Below are 23,629 nucleotides of genomic sequence, written 5' to 3'. Positions count from 1 at the left end.
AACTTCCAAACTCATTCTATGAGGCCACCATCACCCTACTTCCAAAACCAGACAAAGATGCCACAAAAAAAGAAAACTACAGGCCAATATCACTGATGAACATAGATGCAAAAATCCTTAACAAAATTCTAGCAAACAGAATCCAACAGCATATTAAAAAAATCATACACCATGACCAAGTGGGCTTTATCCCAGGAATGCAAGGATTTTTTAATATCCGCAAATCAATCAATGTAATACACCACATTAACAAATTGAAAGATAAAAACCATATGATTATCTCAATAGATGCAGAGAAAGCCTTTGACAAAATTCAACACTCATTTATGATTAAAACTCTCCAGAAAGCATCAATAGAAGGAACATACCTCAACATAATAAAAGCTATATATGACAAACCCACAGCAAGCATCACCCTCAATGGTGAAAAATTGAAAGCATTTCCCCTGAAATCAGGAACAAGACAAGGGTGCCCACTCTCACCACTACTATTCAACATAGTGTTCGAAGTTTTGGCCACAGCAATCAGAGCAGAAAAAGAAGTAAAAGGAATCCAGACAGGAAAAGAAGAAGTGAAATTCTCACTGTTTGCAGATGACATGATCCTCTACATAGAAAACCCTAAAGACTCTTCCAGAAAATTACTAGAGCTAATCAATGAATATAGTAAAGTTGCAGGATATAAAATTAACACACAGAAATCCCTTGCATTCCTATACACTAACAATGAAAAAACAGAAAGAGAAATTAAGGAAACAATACCATTCACCATTGCAACAAAAAGAATAAAATACTTAGGAGTATGTCTACCTAAAGAAACAAAAGACCTATACATAGAAAACTATAAAACACTGATGAAAGAAATCAAAGAGGACACAAACAGATGGAGAAACATACCATGTTCATGGAAGAATCAATATTGTCAAAATGGCTATTCTACCCAAAGCAATCTATAGATTCAATGCAATCCCTATCAAGCTACCAACGGTATTTTTCACAGAACTAGAACAAATAATTTCACAGTTTGTATGGAAATACAAAAAACCTCGAATAGCCAAAGTAATCTTGAGAAAGAAGAATGGAACTGGAGGAATCAACCTGCCTGACTTCAGACTCTACTACAAAGCCACAGTCATCAAGACAGTATGGTCCTGGCACAAAGACAGAAATATAGATCAATGGAACAGAATAGAAAGCCCAGAGATAAACCCACGAACCTATGGACACCTTATCTTTGACAAAGGAGGCAAGGATATACAATGGAAAAAAGATAACCTCTTTAACAAATGGTGCTGGGAAAACTGGTCAACCACTTGTAAAAGAATGAAACTAGAACACTTTCTAACACCATAAACAAAAATAAACTCAAAATGGATTAAAGATCTAAATGTAAGACCAGAAACTATAAAACTCCTAGAGGAGAACATAGGCAAAACACTCTCCGACATAAATCACAGCAGGATCCTCTATGACCCACCTCCCAGAATATTGGAAATAAAAGCAAAAATAAACAAATGGGACCTAATGAAACTTAAAAGCTTTTGCACTACAAAGGAATCTATAAGTAAGGTGAAAAGACAGCCCTCAGATTGGGAGAAAATAATAACAAATGAAGCAACAGACAAAGGATTAATCTCAAAAATATACAAGCAACTCCTGCAGCTCAATTCCAGAAAAATAAATGACCCAATCAAAAAACGGGCCAGTTCCCTCAGAGGATGTCCTCCTTCCAGCTCAACCTCAACCCGCTCAAGGAGCCTCTCGGGTTCATCAAAGTCCTCGAGTGGATTGCTTCTATCTTTGTTTTGCTACCTGTGGAGGTTTTAAGGGCAAAACAGAAATTCGAGTGTCTTGTGATAAAGGTGCTGAGAATAAAATGATTACAGCTACGTTTGATTATCCATTCAGGTTGAATGAGACATCATTTCAGGCACCTGAAGGTGTAAATGTCTGTCGTGTAGATTGGAAAAATTATGTCCTTATTGGAGATTCCTCCTCTTCTGCGCAGTTCTATGTTACTTTTGCAGTCTTTGTCTTCCTGTACTGCATTGCTGCTCTTCTGCTTTATGTTGGTTACACAAACCTGTATCGTGATAATCGAAAGCTTCCCATGACTGACTTTGTAATTACTATTGTTGCAACTTTTTTGTGGTTGGTAAGCACTTCAGCCTGGGCTAAAGCTCTTACAGATATTAAAACAGCTACCGGTCCCAGCATTGTCCAGGAGCTTAAGCCTTGTAGTGTTCAAGGAACGTTGTGCCAGTTCGTCTCTGTAATGAGTATGGGGTCCCTAAATGTATCTGTGATCTTTGGCTTTCTGAATATGATACTTTGGGGAGGAAATGCATGGTTTGTGTACAAGGAGACCAGCTTTCACAGTCCATCAAATACTACTTCTCAAGGAGGTATTCCTCCTCCAACTGGAATATAATTGAAGGGAGAAGTACACTGTATGAAATAAATGTCTGTACTATGACCTGTTGCCAACACCTTGAGAAACATTTTTTGTTTCTAATAAAAGTAATGGCTTTTTCAGTAAAAAAAAAAAAAAAGAAAAAAAAATGGGCCAAAGAACTAAAGACATTTCTCCAAAGAAGACATACAGATGCCTAATAAACACATGAAAAGATGCTCAACATCACTCATTATCAGAGAAATGCAAATCAAAACCACAATGAGGTACCATTACACACCAGCAGGATGGCTGCTATCCAAAAGTCTACAAGCAATAAATGCTGGAGAGGGTGTGGAGAAAAGGGAACCCTCTTACACTGTTGGTGGGAATGCAAACTCGTACAGCCACTATGGACAACAGTGTGGAGATGTCTTAAAAAACTGGAAATAGAACTGCCATATGACCCAGCAATCCCACTTCTGGGCATACACACTGAGGAAACCAGATCTGAAAGAGACACGTGCACCCCAATGTTCATCGCAGCCCTGTTTATAATAGCCAGGACATGGAAGCAACCTAGATGCCCATCAGCAGATGAATGGATAGGGACGCTGTGGTACATATATACCATGGAATATTACTCAGCCATTAAAAAGAATTCATTTGAATCAGTTCTAATGAGATGGATGAAACTGGAGCCCATTATACAGAGTGAAGTAAGCCAGAAAGATGAAGAACATTACAGCATACTAACACATATATATGGAATTTAGAAAGATGGTAATGATAAACCTATATGCAAAACAGAAAAAGAGACACAGATGTACAGAACAGACTTTTGGACTCTGTGGGAGAAGGCAAGGGTGGGATGTTTCGAAAGAACAGCATGTATATTATCTATAGTGAAACAGATCACCAGCCCAGGTGGGATGCATGAGAGAAGTGCTCGGGCCTGGTGCACTGGGAAGACCCAGAGGAATGGGGTGGAGAGGGAGGTGGGAGGCGGGATCGGGATGGGAAATACATGTAACTCCAAGGCTGATTCATGTCAATGTATGACAAAACCCACTGAAATGTTGTGAAGTAATTAGCCTCCAACTAATAAAAATTTAAAAAAAATAATAAAATAATGAAGTATTTCGAACCTCTCAGGTAGTTCTGTTCCACAGAATTTTGATGGTTTGTGTGCTCTGCAATCCTTTAGCCACTAGCCTGTGTGGCTACTGAGATTTGAAATGTGACTAATTCAACTGAGAAACTGAATTCTCAATTTCTGTTAAAGAAAAAATGTATGCCTGTCACTTGCAGAAGATGATGAGGTAAAAGGAAGACTTTATTCCAGTTGTGTGTGTGGGGTGACTACTGTGACAGGTATAGGGGCCTTGTAGTCGGGCCCTGCAATGGGTCTTGTAGTGGGGGACAGATGGGGTTCAACTCCAAATTCTGAATAGGAACTGGGAATTTACAGTCAAGCGAGGTGTCAGTAGATGGAAAATTACTAAAAGGTGTTAAAAAACAAAATTCAACTGAGTAAAATTTAAAGATTTTATTGGCTGTATTAAATGATTCATGTATTGGGCAGATGCACAGAAGCTCCAAGGAGCTACCCAAAATAAACGACTTACAGGCAGAAGGGAGCTGGAACAAGGGAGTAATTCCAGGCAGAGAAGCAACTGGTTACTACAAGGTCGAGGGAAGTCTATCTAGCAGATCACCTGCCTAGTGGTGATTAGTGAATCTTGATTTACTCCTTTAAATCCCATTTCTGGGAGAGCTAAAACTATCATCAAATCTAGATTGGTGACATGGGGCTTTCCATCAACTTCCTTTTGCGCCTGTAGTGCTGGTTTTAACAGAGGCCGCCCAGGGGGTTCTGGGTGAGCCGATCTAATAGGATTCTAGGTAAAGGCAGGGCAGGGAGATCAGATGTCACTCGGCGGATGCAAAGATGAGGAACCTGACTAACAAGAATGATCAGATACTGAGAATGGGGGCTTCTGGCTAACTGACTCAGCAGGATTCTAGCAAAAATTTGCCAATGCAGAGCGAAACAGGGCAGTCCAAAACTCAAGACCTAGCTGAAAAAGAGCTCAGAGCCTCTTGAGTAGAGTTTGTTCAAGAAGAGAATCTTTGCTATTTCATTAAATTTTAATTAAAGTTTAAATTTCAGTGTTGGACAGCACAGCTAAATTTTTCTAACACATCACATTTCTACTGAAGATGATAAGCTATTCTAAGAACACAAGTTTCCCTATAATGAATTATCTTCCTGTAAGGGGAGATGATTTTCATAATCAGCATGTTTGTTTTTTATCAGATAATTTGTTCTTTTTACCGGTAACAAAAATCTGTATAGTCAAAGCTATGGTTTTTCCAGTAGTCATGTACTGATGTGAGCGCTGAAGAACTGATACCTTCAAACTGTGGTGCTTGAGAACACTCGAGAGTCCCCTGGACTGCAAGGAGATCAAACAAGTCAATCCTAAAGGAAATCAACCCTGAATATTCATTGGAAGGGCTGATGCTGAAGCTCCAATACTTTGGCCACCTGATGAGAAGAGCCGACTCATTGAAAAAGACCCTGACACTGGGAGAGATTGAAGCAAGCCAGACGAGGACAGAGGATGAGATGGTTGAATGGCATCACTGACTCGATGGACTGAGTTTTAGCAAACTCTGGGATACGGGGAAGAACAGGGAAGCCTGGCGTTCTGAAGTCCATGGGTCGCAAGGAGCCGGAGACGACTGAGCGACTGAACAACAAAGGTAACACTTTTAAGCTGTATAACGTTTACTTAGCAAGCTGTCCTCTCCAATCTCCAGGACGTTGTCTCTGCTAGTGCAACAGCAGTTTATTTGGCACAAAACCCGCGGGCGGCCAGGCGCAGGCATCAGTCCCGGTTTACATTATTATCCTAGAGAAGAAAGTGGGGCACATGCCGCTAAACTGACCTAGATGATGTTCAAAATAAAATTCAAACCCCAGGGCGCTCAACCGGCAACTCTCCCTGAGGCCCAGCCTCCCCGCTCCGCCCGGCCCCGCCCCCTCCACCTGGGCACCGCCTGGACCACGCCTCCCGCGGCGCCCCGCCCCGCGCAGCGCAGACGGCGCGCTGACGTCACGCACCAGGTACTTTCCCCGCGGCCGGGTCGGCGTGGGGGCGGGGCGGGGCAGGCGTGGAGCGCGCATGCGCGGCAGCGGTTGCGCGCTGCCCGGATCGTGCGGGGCCTGAGCCTCTCCGCCGGCGCAGGCTCCCTCGCGACAGCTCGCTCCCGCCGCCATGTCGGCTGCCATCGAACGGGAGTTTGAGGAGTTAGACGCTCAGAATCGCTGGCAGCAGCTGTACCTGGTGAGTGGCGGGCTCGCAGAGCCGCCGCCGTCCCCCTCAGAGGACCGGGCTCGCGCCCGCAGCCACCCGCCGCCTCCCCCGCCTCCCGTTGGGGCGGAAGTGGCGGCGCGCGTGCGCCGCCCGGGGCCTCTGCGCTTCGGCGCTCGGGTGGGGGGGTGGTGGTGGGGAGGCCGCGTGCGCGCAGGCGCAGTGGGCTCCGAGGGGCGGTGCTGGTGGCGGGTGTGGGCGTGGCCGGGACAGGGCCGGGGGCGGCTGAGGGTCGGGGGTCTTGGGAGGGTCGCGGGACCGTGGCTAGGCGGCCGTCTCGCGGCTGCCTGAGCGCCCTTGGCGCGCGGTCGCCCCCTCAGAGCTTTCCGGAAGGAGCTCGGTGAGTCGGGGGAGGCGCCGAGGGGCTGCCGCGACCCCGGGCCGGGCCGGCGGGGTCGGATTTCCGCACGTCTTGAGGCGGCTATGCAGACGCGGGCGCCTGACGTGATTTCTGGTCTCCTCGGGGAGACGTTCCCTGGGACGGTCTCCCGACTCAACCACGGACCTTTCCTGTGCGAGTAGAACTTCGTTTTATGTCTTAACATGATCTAGTTGTCCGCTCCCTCCTGCTAATCATTGCATGTTATTCCCAGGATTACAGTGAGTGGTGTGAGGTAAATGCTGTTCTGCTCTTAAGGTCGTTCTCTGTACGTCTCAGACGACAAAAAGGGCTTTCCTGTAAATCTAGTTGCTCCCGGGTTTTTCCCCTTCCCGTTTAATTAGATGACAGTTCCTCTTGTCATTATGTTCGTAATGTAACGTTTTCTTGAGCACGTTAGCAGGACGTGTAATAAATACACTGATCCACGTGGGTCATCGTGCGTTAGAATTGGGTACTAACTGCAAAGAATACTGGTAAGGATTTTCCCAGTAATATGAAGCTTTAAATGCAAATTCTCAAAAAAAAAAAAAAAATGCAAGTTCTCGTAGGAAGCTTTAAGTGAGAGGCTGCCAGCTGTGTCTTCTAGTTACATTTGTTTTAGGAGAGACGACTGTCCCCAGGTTGCAGGCAGTTTATCAGAACCCAGGTTTGAGAAGAGGTGGTGCTTGCTACAGCTTCATTCACCTGGACATTTTGATGAAGCACTTTTGACTTTTTTTGTTTTCATTAGTAAGTACCCTTGAATATTCCATGAGAACTAAAATTCATCTCATCAGAAAAATGCATTTATATCCACTAAAAATTGTATTCAATGGCATGGAGTTCGGGAAACTCTTCATGGACTTCTGCCTAGGAGTCCTTTAGTGGGTTGGTCAAAGCTCTTCATTTTTATTTTTTTTCCTAAGGGAAGGACAAGAGCTTTAGTTAGGTCAGTACAAATCATGCAGGTGGTTTGGAAATGCTGAAGGCCAAGGACAGAATCTTGACAGACAGCAGTGTTTAAGGACACAGGTAGAGAAAGGGAAGTTTGCAAAAAGAAAGGCTAGAGAGGAATAGCCTTAGGAGTCAGGGTAAATCGGTGGTGGGTGTGGAGGGAGCTGATGGTCAGTAGGCATGTGCTGTAGGGGGCACCAACAAGGTCACAATCCAAGAGGCCCATTTCGATAATGACTCAAAGATCAACAGGTTCCTTAAAAAGAGCAATTTGAGTGGAAAACAGAAGTCAGATGGCGGACAGAGCTGGAATGGTGCCTAAAACAAAGCATGAATGTATGACTTCCCTACTGTAAACCTCAGTGGTTTCCTTTTGCTCCCTATGTGGACTGGAAACTCCTGCCATGACTCCTGGGACCTTGAAACCCCTGCCACAGCTCCTGAGACCACGGGTCTTGCCTCCCCATGTGTCTTTATTCCCACTTTTCCACTGGTTTCTTCTGCCCCTTGAAATGTGCTGTCTGTCCTCTTGAGGCCTTTGTAGAGACAGTTCTCTTTGCCTGCCTACAACTTTTCTTTCTGTTTCTTCCCACCTTTGCTTAACTACCTCCTTCTCATCCCTGGATTCTCACTTGCTCGAGGAGGGGGGTGGTTTCCTGGCCCTCCCTGGCAGGGTGGGATCCCCTGGATGTACCCATAGCCTCTCCTTTCAAGGCCAGGCATTGGCCTTTCCATTAAGCAAACCACTGTTGTTTGAATAGGAAAAAGTGTTTCAGTGGACTTTCTGTTGTGTAGATCACAGCAGTGGGTATGTTGATGATAATGTTTGAGTAAAGTTGTGCTTTTTTTGGCAATACTAATTTGGCTAGGAAAAGAAAGGCTTTGCTCTTGAGCAAAAAAAAAAACAAAAAAACAATAGAACTAAGAGCTAGACTTGCTTTTAGTGTGTGAGGACTTTTACTTTATACCTTATCATTCAAAGTCCTGTAAGAAAAGGGAATATATTATTTTTAGTCTGAAACTCTGGCCCCTTACTCCTTTTTACCCTCTCTGAACAGTTGCTTTTACAACGTAACTTGTGACATGGGAGGTTTCTGGGAGTGAATGACTGGATTGGAGCTCACTCGTAGTTGCTTGTGTTAACTGCCTCATCAGGCTTCCTGCAGGCTATGCATCTAGTGGGCACTTAATGTATGTTTGCTGAACACTGACTCCTACCACAGAAGGGTGACTTGATGGTTTACATGATCCGGAAGAAGCGGGGGAGGCTAAAGAGATAGGTTGGAGGTTGAAGAAAGAGAACGGATGAATATTGGAGCCAGAAACCTTTCAGAGGCTGATAGGACCAGGAGCACAGTGTGGAAAGCCTTGCTATGAACGGGTGCAGTTGGCAGAAGTGAGATTGCTGGAAAGGTCTAATTTGGTCTGAGCGACAAGCTAGTAGCATTAATATAGTCTGAGGTTAATTCTGGCTTTTTGAGAAATGTTCACGATCCCTTTCTGCCTTTCCCTGTTGCTGCTGATTGCCATGTGAATCAGCAGGGGCATTAGAAGGGCAGAGGAAAGGAATGGAATTTTGTGAGCCTTTCGGGGAAGAGAGTAAAACTGTAGGGAAGTGGCAAAAGTTAAGTTATGGAGTAATGTTTCTTGTAAGTGGTAGGTCAGGAAGAATTCGGGTAATTAATCAGAGTTTGTGGAACTCTTAACTGACTGGTCATTTTTCTTCAGTAGAAATTCATGGTTCAAATATTGTCAGAGTAAGAGCAGTTTTTATGATTTGTGAGTCAGCTGATTTTTAGAAGTAAAATATCAGATGAACTCTATTCTTCTAGTACTTACCTTGGCAGCTAGTGTGGAGGAAAAGTCACAGCTGTCTTGTTCTAAAACTGTTCCCTTGCAGTGTCTACTCCATGTTCTGCCAGCCTTAATGTAATACTCAGGGCTTGCTGCCCTATTAAACTCCTTGATTTCCTTGAGAATCACTTGCTTTTTCACACCTTGGGGTCTTTGTCTGGACATACTGGACAAGTTGGACATACTCTCTGCCTACCTTATTTGTCTGGAAAATGTCTTTAAGGCTAGACATCAGTCATTTTGTTTTTGTTTAGTTGCTCAGTCATGTCTGACTCTTTGTGATCCTGTGGCTGTAGCCCACCAGGCCCCTCTGTCCGTGGGGATTTCTAGGCAGGAAAAATGGGTTGCCATTTTCTTCTCCAGGGGATCTTCCATCCTAGGGATTGAACCCAGTCCTAGAGATTGAACCCACGCCTGGAGCATTGACAAGCAGATTCTTTACCACTTCGCCACTGTGGCAAAGCTAGTAGCTCCTTCTCTGATTCTGAATGCTCTTTTATTAGCATGTGAATCTCATTGTTTACAACTGTTTGTAGCTCCTTGGGAACTGCCCCATTTTCCTGTGTTTCCCCACCATCTGCCTCTAGCCTAAGGTGCGCTTGATGCCCAGTTAGCATTCACTAAACAAACACACTGCTGTGAGATGTCAGCACCTTGGTTCTTCCAGCCCCTCACTTGCAGCTGAGGTGACCGCGTCCAGCACAAGGTTGTGCCTGCTGTGGGGTTACCACATCCACTGGGAGCTCACAGCCTGTGCTCCTGAGTCTCCCTGCAGCCTGCCCTGCCCTGCCAGCATGACAGCCTCTGTTGCGTCCTTTTATGATCTGCTTTGAGACAGCGGCACTGAAAGAATCATGACATTTTCGATGGCAGGAGAGAGTGGGATGTGCTATAATAGGGCAGTCCTTATGGGACTGGAAGCCTTGAAAACCACATCTGGAACCCATGGATCAGACTGGAAAGGGATTGCCAAGTGCCCTGAAACTGCAAACTTGTTTGAATGCCCCCAGGGGATGTGGTTTCTAGGGGATTCCAGGGCTTTGGTCAGATTCTTAAATGGAACTCTGATTCCTCAGAAGGTCAGAACCACCATTTTAAGGAAAAGCAACCCGGAGAATGATGCCCTGGTGAAGGATATAGAACTGGAAACAGTACTGTTTCACCTTTGACAGGTTCTGTAGATTGTGGTCATGGTGCTGAGTTGTGTCTGACTTTTTGACCCCATGGACTGTAGTCCGCCAGGCTCCTCTGTCCATGACATTTCCCAGGCAAGAATACTTGGAGTGGGTTGCCATTTCCTCCTCCGGGGATCTTCCCAGCCCCAGGATCTAACCCATATCTTCTGGGTCTCCTGCATTGGCAGGCAGATTCTTTACACTGAGCCACTGGGAAGAAGCCCAGTTCTCTAGGTTACGGATACCTCGAAACATGGAATTCCAGATGGCTGCATTGGCCCTGCCCTTTCTAGCTTGCTCTTGTTCAGGGTATTGACTTTAAACAGAATCTCCTGTAGCCCTTTTTGGTTTCTCCTAGATCATTACTGTCCACAAGAATTTGCTATTCCCTGCTGGAAAACTGTCTCAGTTCTTTTTTTTTTTTTTTTAATATATCTATTGATTTATTTGGCTGTACCGAGTGTTAGTTGTGGCATACGAACAGTTAGTTGCTGCCTGTGGGATCTAGTTCCTGACCAGGTATCGAACCCCTGCCCCCTGCAATGGGAGCACAGAGCCTTAGCCACTAAGGCTGAGGAAGTCCGTAGCTCAGCTCTTGGTGTCTCTTCCTGCAGTTCTGATCCCCTGCTTGATTGCTTTGTTTTCTTACCCTGTTCTCTCTCCAGAGAGTAAACCAGAGGTAAAATTTAGGAAAGCAGAATTAAAATTTACATAAGTGCTAAATTAAGTTAAATGCTCTTCACTTTCTCAGCATTCCTATGATTTGTTTCCCCTGGGAATTCTTATCTAGATTCTCCACACACTGTTCCCTGTTGGTCATGCCATTAAAATTTTTATTTCTTACTGGTAAACTGTTAGGGGCAGAGAATATTTAAACCAACTAGTTTATTAGAACCTTTGATAATACCATTACTTTGCATAATAGTAACTAACCATATACTAACTCAGTTTAGCATATAAATTTATAACATAGCAGCTGATAGCCAAGGAACAGATACAATTCAGCCGGCTAGTGTTACAGCATGTGAGTTCTGACTGGGCTGTTCTGAGTGGAATAGTAAGCTTTTCTGTTACGTTCTTAGTTGGGATGATGTTCTGCCTTGCTGGGCTGTTGTCTGAAATGAGTACAGTGCTATTTTAAATGTATTGAGTATAGTGCTAGTTTAATGCTCTATTTATGGTGTAGTAAACAGTGAAATCCTTTGCTTTTAATGATTGTGGACACATTTAAACACCTTAAGGTAAAACCTGTGAACAAGAGACATGACCACATACGTACAATTCCCCCAGATTTGTTGTATGATTTCAAGGGCATCATAGGCCCTGAGGACCATTGGGATTGCTGACTTCCAGGAAACTTGTGTCTGTGGATTTCTGGCATCTTTTCTGTTTGTTTGTTTTAATATGCTCCTACTCTTTCACACCCAGTACTCTAATTTAATAAGCTCATTGTTCTGTCTCTTTGTTTGACTCATGTCACGGTCAATTGATGCCTGCATTCCTGTAAAGAAAGTCTCATGCTGAATTACTTTGTTTCTTCTTTCACTGTATTCAAACAGTTTTGTATTCTGAAAGCTATCATTTCCTCTTGATAGTTTGCTTAGTCGTGCTTCCAGGAGTTCTTGAAGTGGGCTGGAGTAAGGTTCCTGGACAGTGGTCTGCTCCTCCTAGTCAAGGTTGGGACCTCAGACAGTCCAGGTTCTCCATGACAGTGACAACTGTCTCAACCATTGAAATTACAAAACATAGGTGATGTGATGTGAGGTTAGTTACTCAGTCATGTCCAACTCTTTGTGACCCCATGGACTGTACCCTGCCAGGCTTGGGGTTGCCATTTCCTTCTTCAGGGAATCTTCCCCACCCAGGGATAGAAACAGGATCTCCTGCATTGCATTCAAATCATAAGTTTTTATTTTTTGAAATCCCTATTACTGTAATATCAGGGTAAGAAAATTGCACAATATTAAACTATTTTAGTACTTGGTACATAGCTTTTTTTACATAATATATGGAAAATGTATCCTTATACTGTAGAATATTCTACCTTGAGCTGTTATGATGGAACAGCAAGTAAGAATTTAGGAAATGGGAAAAGAGATGTTAATTTTATGAGGGAAAAAAACCTTTAAGATAATCCCAAAATGGTTGGTTGTAATTATGGGAGAAATACCAGAATTTCTTCCTTTATACTTAAGGTCACTAAGGGAATTCTTAATTATATGATGGCTCAGTGTTCTCTTTATTAGTCAAATGTTTTTGCCTGTACTCTGTATGAAGGTCCTGTGGAAGGACACAGTGAAGTGTGAAGCTAAGTATCTCACATCCTTCAAACCCCATACTTAAAGAGTGTTTAGGCTTAGTTATGGCTCTGAGAGTGCCCGTCACTGTCTGGGGAGATCAGATTCCTCATGGTGTATGTCTTGCTGTGTATCATGCTTTCTGAGAGGCCCTCTATGAGTAAAAGAGTTTACTAAGAATAAAAGAGCTTATCTTGCCTGAACCTCCTCCTTTGTATCAGACAGATACTATGTAACTTCATGTGGATTATCTCACAGGTGATTGCACGTGAGAGAAACACAGATTCAGCTTCTCCAGATGTGTGCTGCAGTTAACCCAGCAGGTCCAGATTAGAGCTCCTGTTTTAATACCTGAATAAGTAAATGACTTGCTTGGGGTTTCAGGAATATGGCAAGAATGAGAAAAGTACAGAAGGGCATGCAATGCAAGAGCAAGTCACTGCTCCTACCATTCCTGGTTCCTTCCTGTGGGCGATCACTGTGCTTCTCCATTCACACCCATCTTTACCTGCCTGCCTGCCTGTCTCCCCTCTCCCTCCCTCTCTCTGTCCAGCCCCGATAAAACAAATGTTAGCAAACTGTTTTACACCTTGCTTTTTCTCTTACATATAGAAAATCCTTCCATATAGATGTCATGTGTTCATTTTAACAGTTGAACAATGTTCATTATTTAAGCACTCATCTGTGCACATGTAGGTTATTTCTAGTTGTTAGCTGTTATGAGCAGTGCTGCAAAGACCATGTACACATTCATCAGTAGTGTAGGAAAGTGCCAGGTTTCCTATACCTTTACATGCCTAGTTTTTAATCTTTGTTCATGAGGTGGAAAATAGTCTTACTGTTGTTGTATTTTGCAATTCTTTTATGAATGAAGTTTAACAGTGCTTATTTTTAAAAGTCACTTGTATTTCCTTTCCCTTTTTGGTATGGTAGAGCTCTTTACATATTAAGGAAGTTAAACCTTTGTCATATATTACAAATATTTTTTCAAATTCTATTCATAATTGTAATATTTATTTGTAATATTTTTCAAAATATCTTTTGCCCTTGTTTATGATAGATTTTCATGTAGAAAATTTACATATTAATGAAATGAGATTTATCAGCCTTTTCTGTTATTGTGCCATAGCTCAGAGAGTCTTTCTCTGTTCTATGATTACAAAAAAACTTTCTCCAATGTTTTTCAACAATTTTATGGTTTTATTTCTTTTACATTTGAATCATTGCTCAACCAGAGCTTGATTTTGGTATGAGGAATGAAGTGGGCACCCTATCAAATTGTTTCTCTGGTTAAATGTAAGTAACAATTTGCCATTTTAATGTGTACAATTCAGTGTCATTTATTCCATTTACAGTGTTGTGCAGCCGTCACTCCCATTTGCCAAACCCTTTAAGCACCGTGAACAGAAACCTTGTCCCCAGTAAGCAGTAACTCCCTATTTCCTCCTCCCCCAGTCCCTGGTGACCTCTGCTTTACTTGAGGTAATGAATCTGCCTCTCTACATCCCTCATACACAAGGGCCCATGTAGTACTTTTCTCTTTGTATCTGAATTATTTCACTTAACATGATGTTGTTAAGGTTGAACAATGTCATCTGTAGCAGCTTCATTCCTTCTTATGGCTGAATAATTTTTTTGGTATGGATATACCGCATTTTGTTTCTCTGCTAATGGACATTTGGATTGTTTCCACCTTTTGGCTGTTGTGAATAATGCTGCTGTGAACATTGGTGTGCAAATATTCATTGGCATCCCTGTTTTGTTTTTTTATTTTTCACTGCCCTGGGTCTTTGTTGTGTGCACAGGCTTTCTCTAGTTGGGTTAAACAGGGACTACTCATTGCAGTGGCTTCTCTTGGCTCCTGAGCTCCAGAGCACAGACTTAGTAGTTGTGGTGCTCTCGGTGTGTGGGACCTTCCCAGATCAACAATCAAATCTGAGTTGCCTGCATTGGCAGGCTGATTCTTATGCACTGAGCCACCAGAGAAGTCCTGGAGTCCTTGTTTTTAATTCTTTTGGTTTGGACCTAGAGGTAGAATGGCTGGATAATATGGTAGTTCTATGTTTAACATGGAAGAGCTGCTAAACTGTTTTCCACAGTGGCAACATTTTACATTCCCACCAGCAATGTTTGAGGATTCTGCTTTCTTCACATCCTCACTAACACTTGTTATTTTCCATTTTAAAAATTATGGTCCTGCCTAGTGGGTTTGTCACTGAGGTTTAGATTTGCATTTTCCTCATGACTAAGGATGTTGAACATCTTTTTCATGTGCTTATTGACTGTTTCTTTATCTTTGGAGAAATGACTATTCAAATCCTTTGCCCTTTTTTGGTTTGTTTTTAATTAAGACTTTACTGGAGTGGTTTCAGGTTCACAGCAGAATTGAGAGGAAGATAGAGATTTCTTATATACCCCCTGGCTCCACACTATTATCAGCGTTCCCCACCAGAGTGGTACATTTGTTACAATCCATGAACCTACGCTGACAATAATCATCCAGATCCATAGTTTAACATTAAGGTTCACTCTTGGTATTGTATATTCAGTGTGTTTGGACTAATGTATTATATGACTTCTGTCCATCACTGTGCCATCATGCAGAGTATTTTCAGATATCCTCTGTGCTCCACCTTGTCATCCCTCCAACCCCTGACAACCACTGATCTTTTATTGACTCCATGGTTTTGCCTTTTCCAGGATGTCATATAGTTGGAATTAGACAGCATGTAGCCTTTTCAGGTTGGCTTCTTTCACTTAGAAATATGCATTTAAAGTTCGTCCATGTCTTTTATGGTTTGATAGCTCTTTTCTTTTTCACACTGATTAATATTTTGTCATCTGGGTGTATCACAGCTTATTTATCCATTCAACCTTTGAAGGACATACTGGTTGCTTCCAAGTTTTGGCAATTATGCATAAAACTGATATAAACATCCATGTGCAGGTTTTTAATGTGAACAGAAGTATTCAGCTCCTTTGGGTAAATACCGAGGAGCCTGATTGCTAGATCATATGTTAAGAGTTTGTGTTTGTGTGGTTTTGTAAGAAAGCACCACACTGTCTTTCAGAATGGCTGTACCATTTTGTATTTCCGCCAGCAGTGAATGAGAGCTCCTGTTGCTCCACACTCTTGTTATCATTTGGTGTTGTTGGTATTTCAGATTTTGTCCATGCTAGTATTTGTCTTTGCCTATTTTTTAATTGTCGTTTTGTTGTTGAATTGTAGGAGTTCTTTATATATTCTGGTTATTAATATCTCATCAGATATATATAAATATTTTTTCCCAATCTGTGAGTTTTTACTCTTTAGATAGTGTCATTTTATGTAAGTAAGTCTTCAATTTTGATGACATCCAGTCCATCTATTTTTGCTTTGTTGCCTGTGCTTTTGGTGTCATAATTTAGAATACCATTGCCAAATTCAAGATCATGAAGATTTTTAAACCTTGTGTTTTCTCCTAAGATTTTCTTATGTTTGGCTCTTATAAATAGGTCTTTGATCCATTTTTAGTTAACTTTTGTGTGAGGTGTATTATAAAAGTCCAGCTTCATTCTTTTGCATGTGGTTGTCCAGTTTTCCCAACACTGTTTTTTGAAAAGACTGACCCTTCTGTGTTGGATGATTATGGCCCATTTGTTGAAAATCAGTTGACCACAGATCTGAGGGTTATTTCTGAACTCTTCTGTTCCACTCATCTGTGTCTGTCTTTGTGGCATACCACATGGGGTTGATGACTGTAGCTCTATAAATCTTGTAATCAGGCAAGTGTGATTGCTTCAGCTTTATTGCCCTTTTTCAGTGTTGTTTGGCTTTTCTGCATCCCTTGACTTTTCATATAAATTTTGGGATGAGTTTTTCTATTTCTGTAAAATAGTCATAGGAATTTTGATCGGGATTACATTGAACAAGTAGGGATTTTGATAGGGATTACATTGAAAAATCATTTCTTATAGAGTTTTGTCATCTTAATATTGTCTTCCAGTTGATGAGAATGAGGTAGCTTTCTATTTTGTTTAGGTTGTATTTAATTTCTTTCAGCCATCTTTTATAGTTTTTAGAGTACAGATCTTTCACCATTTTGGTTAAGTTTATTCTTAAGTATTGTATTCTTTTTGATTCTATTATAAACGGGTATGTTTTCTTAATTTCATTTTTTTGGCTTGTTCGTCGCTAGTGTGTAGAAACAGCTGATTTTTGTGTGTTGATTTTGTGTTTTGCAATTTTTCTGAATGTGTATTAGCTCTAACAGTTTTTTTGTGAATTCTTTAGGTTTTGCTACACACAAGATCACATCTTTCGTGAGTAGAGATAATTCAACAACTTTCTTTCCAACTTGGATTGCTTAATATTTTTTTGGCTAGTTCTCAGGTTGAACATCCAGTGCTGTGTAGAATAGAAGTGATAAAGGTAGAAATCCTTGTCTTGTTCCTGATGAATGAATTTTTTTCTGAATAACCATTTTTATTATACTGTGTGTAGAATAATCCCCATCTTTCCTTGTCCCTGCCCCTCCACTTGCAACACCATCTGCATAATTTGTAGGGTCCCTGTGTGTGTATTGTGTGAATGAAGCATAAACAGAGGCCTACATGATCTGATCTCTTGCCACTTGCTCATCCTTAAGTCTTGCGTTTCCCTCTCTCACAACACAAGTGTTGTGTTGCTTATGCTTTTTGCAGGACACCAGTCAGTCATTCTTCATTCATTCCTTATGTATATTCACATGTTTGTGACTTTGCACAGCTGTTTTGTCCACTTGGACCCATCTTCCCCTGCTCCTTGACTTGGCTTCAGCCTGCTCATCTTTAGGCCCATAAAGGCACTGTTTTGCCTTCAGGCAAATGTAAATCCTCTTTCTGTGTTTACTTTAAATGTGAACATGCTTTTCTTATGCACTTAATAGACTTGCTCCTTGGTGATTTCAAGTCTGAGGTCTGATTTTAAAGAGAAAGTTGTCAGACACAGTTGTGCAAATAGCAGTAAAAATTGACAGCAAAAAAAAAATTGACAGCAAAGAAGAGTCAGAAAATGAGAAACGGATATGATTTTCTAGGTCTTTAATCCCATGCAGAAGCTTTTTTTGTTGTTCTTTCTTATTGAAATGACCAAAACACAGTGGTAAGGGGAAAAAAAGATTATTATTTGACACTAGAGAAGGGTCCCACCCACATATTTGAGACTTAGGGGATTTTGATAGTAAATTGTGAGTAAGGGTACCTTCCTGTAGAGATGAACAAACACAATGCTAGAGATAACGAAATACTCAGCACTTGAAGAAAATGAAACTGTGTCCTTTAGGACACGGGAAATAGTATAAAAAAGAGAGAAAAGTGGAATTCAGATCCCCACTATGACAAGAGCAGATTGTAAAAATAAAATAAACTGAGAACAGGAAAGAGTTCTTGAAGTTATAAAATGTGACTAAAAAAATTTAGGACTCCCTAGCAGAATAGATTGTGCAGAATGCCAAGTTAACTTGAAAAACAAAAACTTCACATTTAGGAATTTAGGGAAAAGATTAATAGTAAGAGAGCATTTAAAGCACAGGAATTTCTCAAATGCTTAATTAAAGTTCTGAAAGAGAGAACAGAGGAGACAGATGAAGCAGGAACTGAGGAGATAGTGAAGAACATCTCTGAGCCAAAGAAAGCCTTGAAACCCAAGGTCAAAGTTTTTACCAGGAATACATTTAAAAAGCATAAAAACTTGGCTCCATCCTGCTGACTTTTCTAAGTATTCAGGGTAAAGAAAAAGCAAGACAAGTTATCTTTAGGGATGAACAGGTCAGATTTGCATCAGATCCCTGGGAAAAGGAGATGTTGCGCAGTCTTAACATAGTCAGTGCACACATGCAAGTAACCTTGAAGTACAGCTGAGGAGCTAAATGAAAGGTTCTCCCAAATAGCTCAGTTCTGTTTATTGATTTGTTAATGCCTTTGTTTATGTTGTGTATTACCACTCCAAGAGAGTGTGAGTTTATGTGACTGCTGGCAGGAATGCCTGCATGGGATGTGCCATGATTTGTTCATGGTTCATATTGTTTCCCTGAAGTGGACATTCAGGTTATCGCTAGCCTTTCAACATCATAAATAACTCCTGAAAGACATTTTGTGCATGAGTTAGATGTGTTTTGGATCATTGCCACTGAGAAATAACGAGTGAGTCAATTATTCCTAGCTTTTTTGAGCAAAAATCATATAGAAATCAATAGAATATAAATTTTTTTGGGGTCAGTTCAGTTCAGTCGTTCAGTTGTGTCCGACTCTTTGCAACCCCATGAATCAGTTAAATTGTTTAAAACAAAGGTCTTCCCCACTTAAATTACCTCTGATTAAAGGTGGCCTTGGGTGTTAGATGAGCTCAGTGGTTCTCAGCTGGGTATTGGTGGGTGTGTCGGTGGTCACAGATCGGGGAGGGTCTGCTGCTGCTAGATGGCCTGCTGGGCACAGGGGACCCCGCAGCAGAGCCAACCAGCCCGCTGTCAGCACTCTGAGGTCGGGAGTCCTCAGGTTAACAGGTTTACCATTGACAGAAGTATCCTTGGATGGTACTTAGGGCCACAGTTCATGGTTCTCTCTGCGGTGGGAGGGGGATGTTTCAGCAGGAGGGCATCAGTGGATACTGTGCTGAGTATGGCAGACCTGGGGTATGGTTTAGCGCTTGCCCTCCCCTCCCCATTTTGAGAAACATCAAGTATTTTATTGTGTACACAAAGGGCTTAAAAATTATTTTTATGTCTTAGTCAGTTCAGCCGCTCAGCTGTGTCCAACTCTTTGCGACCCCATGAACTGCAGCACGCCAGGCCTCCCTGTCCATCACCAAATCCCGGAGTTTACCCAAACTCATGTCCATTGAGTCGGTGATGCCATCTAACCATCTCATTGTCTGTCGTCCCCTTCTCCTGCCTTCTATCTTTCCCAACATCAGAATCTTTTCAGATGAGTCAGCTCTTCACAATAGGTGGCCAAAATATTGGAGTTTCAGCTTCAACATCAGTCCTTCCAATGAACACCTAGGACTGATCTCCTTTAGGATGGACTGGTTGGATTTCCTTGTGGTCCAAGGGACTCTCAAGAGTCTTCTCTAACACCACAGTTCAAAAGCATCATTTCTTTTGCGCTCAGCTTTCTTTATAGTCCAACTCTTACATCCATGTATGACTACTGGAAAAACCATAGCCTTGACTATACGGACCTTTGTTGACAAAGTAATGTCTCTGCTTTTTAATATGCTGTCTAGGTTGGTCATAACTTTGCTTCCAAGGAGTAAGCATCTTTTAATTTCTTGGCTGCAGTCACCATCTGCAGTGATTTTGGAGCCCAGAAAAATAAAGTCAACCACTGTTTCCCCATCTATTTGCCATGAAGTGATGAGACCGGATGCCATGATCTTAGTTTTCTGAATGTTGAGCTTTAAGCCAACATTTTCACTCTCCTCTTTCACTTTCATCAAGAGGCTCTTTAGTTCTTCACTTTCTGCCATAAGGGTGGTGTCATCTGCATATCTGAGGTTATTGATATTTCTTTCTGATATCTGAGGATATTGATATTTATGTCTTAGGTGGTCCTCGAAATCTGTTCTCAGTGTCAGATCTGATTACTGTTGAGATTTGGTTCTGTTGTTTGTATTAGTTATGAGACCTGTGCTATAGCTGCTAGGAAAGAAAAGAAAATCAGGCCACAGCTGACTTAACAAATAGGGACTTCCTTTTGGGATAGGAGTCCAGGCCTGTTCCTGTGGCTCCATCATGCCGTCTATGACCCTCTCCTCATTCTGCCTAGCCTTCCTCAAAATGTGCTGTCACCGTAGGGTCACAGGACAGCTCTGCCCTTTGCCACCCTCACATCAGAGCCTGTGCTCAAATGAGCCAGCCCTCTTGTTCACAACTCTCCTGCAAGCCTACCAAGTGATTTCTGCTTATTCCCACTGATTGGCCAGAGCACTGCCCCATGACCGTTCTTAGCTGTCCTGGAGTTTGGGAAATACAAGCTTTTAACTAGGCTTGTTGTAAGTCAAAAAACTACATTCAGAAACCGCTAGTAAGAAAGAGTCTATTGGAACAAGCAGCTAGTATATACCTCAGCAGCTGTTTTCTAAAGTGCTGGAAAGTGAAAGTGAAAGTCGCTCAGTCATGTCTGATTCTTTGTGACCCCATAGACTGTATAGTCCATGGAATTCTCCAGACCAGAATACTGGAGTGGGTAGCCTTTCCCTTCTCTAGGGGATCTTCCCAACCCAGGGATCGAACCCAGGTCTCCCACCTTCCAGGCGGATTCTTTACCACCTGAGCCACAAGGGAAGGGGTTCTTCCAAAATGCACTGAAATTAAAGGTAAAGGAGAACAAATAATAATGATAGCTTTGGAAGTGTGAGAGATTGGACTCTAGAATTAAAAAAAAAAAAAATTAATCAAGAAAATGTGTTTGTTATAAATGTATTTCTTAACCCCAAGCATTTGACTGTTTTATGGTGTTCTGTACATTATGGTGTTCTGTACATGTACATTTGCAGTCCATGGCATCGCAAAGAGTCGGACACAACTGAGTGACTGAGCTGGTGTTTTGTACATTAAGATCACTTCCATACCCCAATACTTGGGACCTCGCCGCCTTCTTCTTTTGTCATATCAGCAGTTTCAATACAGTATCACAAAAAAAGTTTTTTCAAGAAAAAAATTGGAAACAGCAATGAACAGATGTACTTAACTGTGAAAAATAGTTGTATACACATAACAGAAGTATTGAAGAAGGGCTGGTAGAATGCCCTTTTAAAATTTATTGTATTTTTTAGTTGTATTTTTTTTTAACATATGCTGAATATTAATCTCATATCAGATGTATGATTTGCAGCTATTTTCTCCTAGTCTGTGGGTTGCAACAACTTTTTGGTGTGATTTTAAAACTACATATTAGCATTAAGACTGATATTATACTAGTATTTATTAGTATCTTAGCTAGTTTATTTTAAAGTATCAGTAATATATAAACTGAAGAATATGTGAACATATGGTTGAAAATTTAAATGGCTCAAAGGTCTCCAATTAAAAAAATAGTTAAAAGGATGGAGGGTTACCATAGAAGAGAGAGAAAGCAGGATAGAGAAAAGCTGTATATGATGAGCTTTATTCCTTTCCCAAAAAGACTAGAAACAATGTTTAATCTCACTGGTGGGAACATGGAGTGTCCTGTTATCTATATTTTTTCTGAAGGTGGCTTAGACAATAAAGAATCCGCCTGCAATGCAGGAGATCTGGGTTCAATCCCTGGGTTGGGAAGATCCCCTGGAGAAGGGAACGGCTGCCCACTCCAGTATTCTTGCCTGGAGGATCCCATGGACAGAGGCGCCTGGAGGGCTACAGTCCAGGGGGTTTTAATGAGTCAGACACAACTGAGCGACTAAGCACAGCACTCCTTACCTGCCGATTGTTGTTAGAATTTCATATTTTTGTCAACTGTTTTTCTGCATTTGATGCAGAAGAGCTCTTAACAGAAACATGTGTGTTTGTTATTGTTTTAATGTTTTTCTTCTGTATTAGTTACTAACATGGAATATAAATTTACTTGTACCCTGTAGTGTTTCAACTCTTCATGTAGTGTTTGAGATTATGCAAATATAAGCCTAGACCTGAATATATTTAACTTTACATATAAAACTTATTATTTGACATTTTAAAACTTTTTTAATTGGTGGAAATGAAGCTTTTTTCTCTTTTCACCCAGTCACAGGAATTTGTTACAATATGCTTTCAGGGAAAAGTGTTTGAAACTGAAAGGTAATAGTCTGTATGGGATTGGTAGAGCTTTGATACTAAAACTGAATAAATTGTATGGGACAAGAAAATTAGAGGTCAATTCAACTTAAAAATGTAGATGCATACATCTTAAAATAATGGTGGTATGTCCAGACAGTAGAATATCATTCTACAGTAAAAAGAAATGAGCTATGAAGCTATCAAAAGACATGGAGAAACCTTAAATGCATCTCCATGCATATCTGAATGAAAATCTATTATTGTAAGTCTGCACATTACCAGGTTAAAGGAGAAAACTTATGATTATCTCCATGAATGCAGGGAAAACATTGAGTAAAATTCAGCACCCAATCATGATGAAAGAAACATTCAGTAAACTAGAGACTGAGGGGAACCTTCTTAACCTAAAAAAGGATATTGACCAGAAACCTAAACCAAATATTACACTTTGTGGTTAAACCTTAGAAGTAGTTCTTCCAAAATCAGGGAAAAAATAATTTCTATTTGACATTGAATAGAAGGTTCTAGCCAATGCAATTAAATAAGAAGAATTAAATAAGAAGAACATGGAAGCAACCTAGATGTCCATTGACAGATGAATGGATAAAGAAGTTGTGGTACATATACACAATGGAATATTACTCAGCCATAAAAAGGAACACATTTGAGTCAGTTCTAATGAGGTGGATGAACCTAAAATCTATTATACAGAGTGAAGTTAGAAAGAGAAAAATAAATATCATATTCTAATGCATATTTACAGAATCTAGAAAAATGATACTGAAGAATTTATTTACAGGGCAGCAGTGGAGAAACAGACATAGAGAATAGACTTATGGACATGGGGAGAGGGGAGGAGAAGGTTGAAATGTATGGAAAAAGTAACATGGAAACTTACATTACCATATGTAAAACAGATAGCCAAGGGGGCATTTGCTGTATGGCTCAGGAGACTCAAACAGGGGCTCTGTATCAACCTAGAGGGGTGGGATGGGGAGGGAGATGGGAGGGAGGTTCAGCAGAGAGGGGATCTATCTATACCTATGGCTGATTCATGTTGGGGTTTGACAGAAAAGAAAATTCTGTAAAGCAATTATCCTTCAATTTAAAATTTTTTTTAAAAAGGAAATGAGGTATGAATGAGAAATGTTAAGTTTTAAGGAGGCGATAAGAGTTATTACTCTTTCCTGGTATTGAGAAATTCAGAACAAGCTACCAAATGTTAGAGAACTCAGCAAGATTGCTGGGTGTGAGAGTAGTGTTACAAAATCAGTGGCAACGATTGTAGTGTGTGTGTTTCTGTTTTTGTGTGTGTGGCAGATTGCGTTGTCCAAAAGGGCTGCACCAGCATATGATGCACCCCCTCTCCTGTTACACAAAGAGGCTGTGATTCCTTTCACTGAGATTTGGTCTCTGTTCCCAACTCTTGTTGGAACGCCCAGTGGGTAAAGGAGATGAGCT

At 41.4% G+C, this 23,629-nt stretch overlaps 1 protein-coding gene, 1 long non-coding RNA gene and 1 pseudogene across 5 annotated transcripts in view; 2 read left to right on the top strand and 1 right to left on the bottom strand.

The window, feature by feature from the left end:
• The first annotated feature begins 1,717 nt into the window (after nucleotides 1-1,717).
• On the top strand, nucleotides 1,718-2,476 carry LOC133047830 (synaptophysin-like protein 1; annotated as a pseudogene).
• A 1,450-nt stretch (nucleotides 2,477-3,926) lies between these two features.
• Nucleotides 3,927-5,611, bottom strand: LOC133047723 (uncharacterized). Its single transcript, XR_009690822.1, has 2 exons — nucleotides 5,523-5,611; nucleotides 3,927-5,310 (listed from the first exon to the last, which is right to left on the bottom strand). It is a non-coding gene; the product is annotated as an uncharacterized LOC133047723 (long non-coding RNA).
• The window catches only part of PTPN2 (protein tyrosine phosphatase non-receptor type 2), a 63,904-nt gene continuing 45,860 nt past the window's right edge, over nucleotides 5,586-23,629 (top strand). For 3 of the 4 annotated variants that reach the window (XM_061131152.1, XM_061131151.1, XM_061131150.1), the window contains exon 1: nucleotides 5,586-5,745. In XM_061131152.1, coding sequence (XP_060987135.1) covers nucleotides 5,677-5,745 — 69 coding nt within the window. In that variant the 5' untranslated portion in view covers nucleotides 5,586-5,676. The remainder of the gene's footprint in view (nucleotides 5,746-23,629) is intronic. The other variant, XM_061131153.1, reaches the window with a different exon arrangement.

Source organism: Dama dama, chromosome 27, assembly GCF_033118175.1.
Source record: "Dama dama isolate Ldn47 chromosome 27, ASM3311817v1, whole genome shotgun sequence".
NCBI lineage: Eukaryota > Metazoa > Chordata > Mammalia > Artiodactyla > Cervidae > Dama > Dama dama.
The sequence above is the reverse complement of the archived record's forward strand: the minus strand, read 5'-3'. Positions and strand labels throughout refer to the sequence as shown.